The sequence below is a fragment of the Bidens hawaiensis genome, unplaced genomic scaffold (assembly GCF_021521415.1).
Source record: "Bidens hawaiensis isolate Kalapana, Puna unplaced genomic scaffold, B.hawaiensis_p1.1 tig00018875_1, whole genome shotgun sequence".
Lineage (NCBI taxonomy): Eukaryota > Viridiplantae > Streptophyta > Magnoliopsida > Asterales > Asteraceae > Bidens > Bidens hawaiensis.
The window spans coordinates 153,405-157,750 of NW_027492868.1; the positions used below are offsets into that span (position 1 = coordinate 153,405).

The following is a 4,346-nucleotide window of genomic DNA, read 5'->3' on the forward strand; positions in this document are numbered from 1 at the left end:
ACCGGCCACGACCTCGATTACCCCTGTAACAGTTTCTTCCACGTCCACGACCCAGGTTGTATTGACGTTGACCCGAATTGTCGGACACCTGTTGAGAGTACCCGGTTGCACTCTGTTGACTTGATGAGTTTTGAAGGGCATTCGGGTTTTGTTGAGAGGCAACATAAGCTGAAGGTGAATGGTTTTTACAGGCTGCGAAGCGTTGTTATTCTAGATTAATCCGGGTTCTAGCTTGTTCCCAAGTATGAGGGGACTGATTAATAATCGACGCGACCACATCATATTCGATTGGAAGGCCATTGACAAGTTAAATAATGAGTCGAGATTCATCCATTGGCTGATCTGCATCTTTTAATTGCTCGGCCAGGTCTCGAAGTTGCTGGCAGTAGTCATCGAGTGAGGAACATGCAGTGAGGGTGAGGTTAGTGAATTGAGTCTCTAGAGCAACAGCACGAGCCTTTTTATTATCAAGAAAAATAGACTCGATGTTGGTCCAGGCTTGATAAGTAGTTGAATGGCAGTCCAACACACGACGCATGAGGTCGTGCGACAACGTTCCATAAATCCATTGAAGGACTATGGCGTCGATTTTTACCCATGATTCGTAAGTCGGGGAAAACTTGGCTGGAGCTTCAGTACCATCGATGTGGTTGAGGACATCATAACCTTTTGCATGAAGTTTGAAGAGCTTCACCCATGATGAGTAGGTTGTTTTGACACCATCTAGGGTTTGAATCTTGTTTTGGATATTGGATATGGTATAAACTGGGTGAAGGGGTGTTTTGTTCTCAGCAGCCGTGGCTACAGAGTTGTTTGCATCGCCCATTTCCGGACAAGGGTTGTTGATCGGATAAGAATGGAATGGAAAAGAAGAAAAAAAATGTATATGGCGGCTAGGGTTTTTAGGAACCTGGCTGTGATACCATGAAGGTAATCGTCTATTGATTATCCACCCCTTTACAATACATATATCTTCCATATATAACATAACTACTAGCCTACAATTGTGGACAGAATATTGACTTTCCAATAATATGAGATACATCATATATTTCTATGCTAATAATATTTTGTCAACACGTAACATCTCGGAATTTTTGGATTTAATTGAACAAGATATTGAAATAAAGGGTTAAAAAAGGAAATTCGAATTTCAAGGCTACGTGGCAACACGTGGCAATGCTACGATGACGAGGCAGGGCTATTGCCCTACGTCACGCTACGCGATGAAGTTAAGCTTAGGTCCATCACGATATGTGACGGAATAAAATATTAAAGGCGGTGCTATAAAATCCATCGCGCTACGCGATGGAGCTTTTCAGACTCTATCGCGATATGTGATGGGTCCCAAAGTTTGCCCTATAAATAGGGTGATCGGGCTCATTTTTGGCATCCTAAATTAGTTCTCACTATTATAACACAAAATTCACTCTCGAAATGCGTGCAACGGTTCCGACGATCCGGTGGGTTTAGGTCTCGAAGTACATGCAATTGATGGGTTGCTTTCCCTCGAATATTCATTGAATAGTAGGAGTGCCGCCCACTCAAAACCTAAGCATTTCATTCATAATACCCGCAATAAGGTAGGGGTTCTATCCGAATATTATATTAATATTGCCTTAGACATAATCGGGGATAGAGCCCTTATCTTGATCAAATATAAAGTAAATATAAGTTTTCATAAATGGAGGATATAGTTAAAATATGCATTGACTAGTAGGAGTGCAAGTGATGGGGTTGTTTTCCCTCGAATATTCATTGACTAGTAGGAGTGCCGACCACTCAAAGCCTAAGCATTTCATTCCTAATACCCGCAATAAGATAGGGGTTCTACCTGAGTATTATATTAATATTGCCTTAGACATAATCGGGGATAGAGCCCTTATCTTAATCAAATATAAAGTAAATATAAGTTTTCATAAGTGGAGGATATAGTTAAAATATTATTTTATTATACCCCAGAAATATAAAGTTGTTATGCCAAAGGTATAGTTAAATTAATATTTCTTCTTGAAAGACAAAATGGTCATGTGTTTCTTCTCAAAGAAAAAATGTTCCATATTATAAAAAAAAATGACTAAAGGTCCAAATGTACACAACAAACAAATGATTAGCAAGGTAATGGTTATGCAAAACAGACTAAAGGTCTAAAGCTATATCTTTTGATCTAGATTTTATATAAAGTTATTCTCATACTATAGGTCCGAGGTAACTTCAAATCATAATCAGTGAAAGCGCTGATCATATCAAAGGTGAAAACTCTCATATCTATTAAACTATTTAATCGAGTCGTTCACCTAAAAACCAAAGTTTACATCGGATAATGTATTCCTAAAACTTTAGTATCTGCTGGCAATTGGGCTAGCTATACTTGTGTTTGGATTCTTGCATATGTGGTAGAGGGTAGGCATACCCCTCCAGGCGTGGTACCAGGTCCCCGTCTCATTGAGCCAGTCTATTGGGCTGTGAGGGCCGGACTAATGTGTTATAATTGGTACTCCGGTCTAAAGGGCAGCTGATTGTTTCGAGTATGAACTAAAAGATTTCATATATGTTTTAAAGTCAGCATATCACCAGCATGTGTTGCTGACATATTTTATAAAACTGTTTTACAGGAAATCAATGATAGATATTGAGAGATGGTAGCTAGCCATTAGATGATCTGGTGCTCGTATGAAGTTTTATATTTTAAAATAATGTGCATTATGGTTTGTCATCTAAACTCCTTTTTAGCCGTATCGGGTGTTTAATTCCCAACATGTGAAATATAATGTTTTAAATAAACAAAAGACTTCCGGTTTAAACCCTAAACTCTGATAAATTTACAAAACAGGTACCAACTTGAGGTCACACTCCTAGGCCTAGACCTCAAGTTGAGGTGTGACACAACACATATGTTGGTGAGCAATTCCGCGATTTTTTTATATATAATATGAGGCAAAAATCTACTACTCATATGTGAAACCGTAAATAAAAGTGACGACAATTGAGGTATAAATCATAAGTAAATGAGGCTCCTTTTTAATATGTTAAACTACCAAATTACAAGGAGGAGTGTATGATCATACTTATTGAAGATGAGAATGAGGCCAATTAACAAAAACAATAAACATTTAGCAATTAATCATATAAGACCTATAACACACAATCAGGCAATTATTCTAAGCAACACATAACCTAGAGTTTTATGGTTTGAGGATCCAAGTCTTAAATAATTTTTGTTTTAGTAAGTATGCAAGCTACCCCCAAAGTATAAAAGCGATAACATAGATGAAATTATTCACTTGGAAAAATCCTCAAGTAAGCGAGCCCGACGGTTCAGTTTAACGTGTGTGTCCTAGATTGAAAGATCTTGAGTTAATATTGAGTCTTGAAGATGGAATATAAATAGTATAATAGTTCATAAAAACAAGGCTTGGGATTTCAGGATTAAAGTTTTATTTTACAAAATGCGGTTAATAAAGTAAGGATAAAATGAAATGAGATTTACATGAAACCGGATCTTTGATGTTTAGTTTTACTCAACATTTATTAAGTTTTACATAGGTTAGTTGGTTTAGTGCAAGTGTGCACAATCACGCTAATGTAAGCATCAAGATTCGACTTTTAATCGTTTGTTTGGTTTAGTTGGTTCGGGACTTGATAAAGCACCATCTAAATCCAACTTACCATAATATTAAAATATATGAATTACTTCAATAAAATCAGTAACTTAAACAAGTTTGGGAATTTTTATCAATTAAAGTCCCAAACTCGGGTTTAAGCAATTGTTTAGTGTAAATCGGCCTGATCTTGGTATAAGACTAAGTTTGGTTCCAACACATCATAATCATAAGAAATATAAATAATACAAAATGAAATATAGGCTAAGAAGTTAGGATGATTTTTGGTGGTTTGAACAGTTATTAGCTCGTTAAAACAAGAAATTCGATTTTACTTGGTTTTTATCCGAAACTTGGTTCAAGCCAAGATTTGTTCCAACACTTCCACAATCATAAGTAATATAAGTAATATAAAGTAAACATAACTAAAAAGATAGGTTGATCTTTTGGTGGTTTTGAACGTTGACTAACTCGTTAAGACGAGTGCTTGATTTTACTCAATTTTTATCTGAAACTTGGTTCAAGCCAAGATTTGTTCTAACACTTTCATATCAACCATATATGAACTAAAATACAAAGAAAAACTCAAATCTAAAGTGTTTCATGCAACTCGGTTGCTCAAACGCTAATTAAAGTGCTTAAACGAGTGCCCAATTTTGGTTTGGTCCTTGACTCGGTATGAGACCGAGGATGGTTACCGCATGTCCAACCCATAGAACTAAAATAAAGTAAAATTTCCATATC

At 36.5% G+C, this 4,346-nt stretch overlaps 1 protein-coding gene across 1 annotated transcript; it reads right to left on the minus strand.

Moving 5' to 3' along the window:
• Positions 1–307: 307 nt before the first annotated feature.
• LOC143557292 (uncharacterized) lies at positions 308–826 on the minus strand. The gene has a single exon (XM_077046400.1). The coding sequence runs from the start codon at positions 824–826 to the stop codon at positions 308–310; it is 519 nt and encodes a 172-aa protein (XP_076902515.1).
• Between the last annotated feature and the right edge of the window lie 3,520 nt (positions 827–4,346).

What these genes read in the sequence shown, in the direction of transcription:
- LOC143557292 (XM_077046400.1), bottom strand. Translation starts at nt 826, where the DNA reads ATGGGCGATGCAAACAACTCTGTAGCCACGGCTGCTGAGAACAAAACA.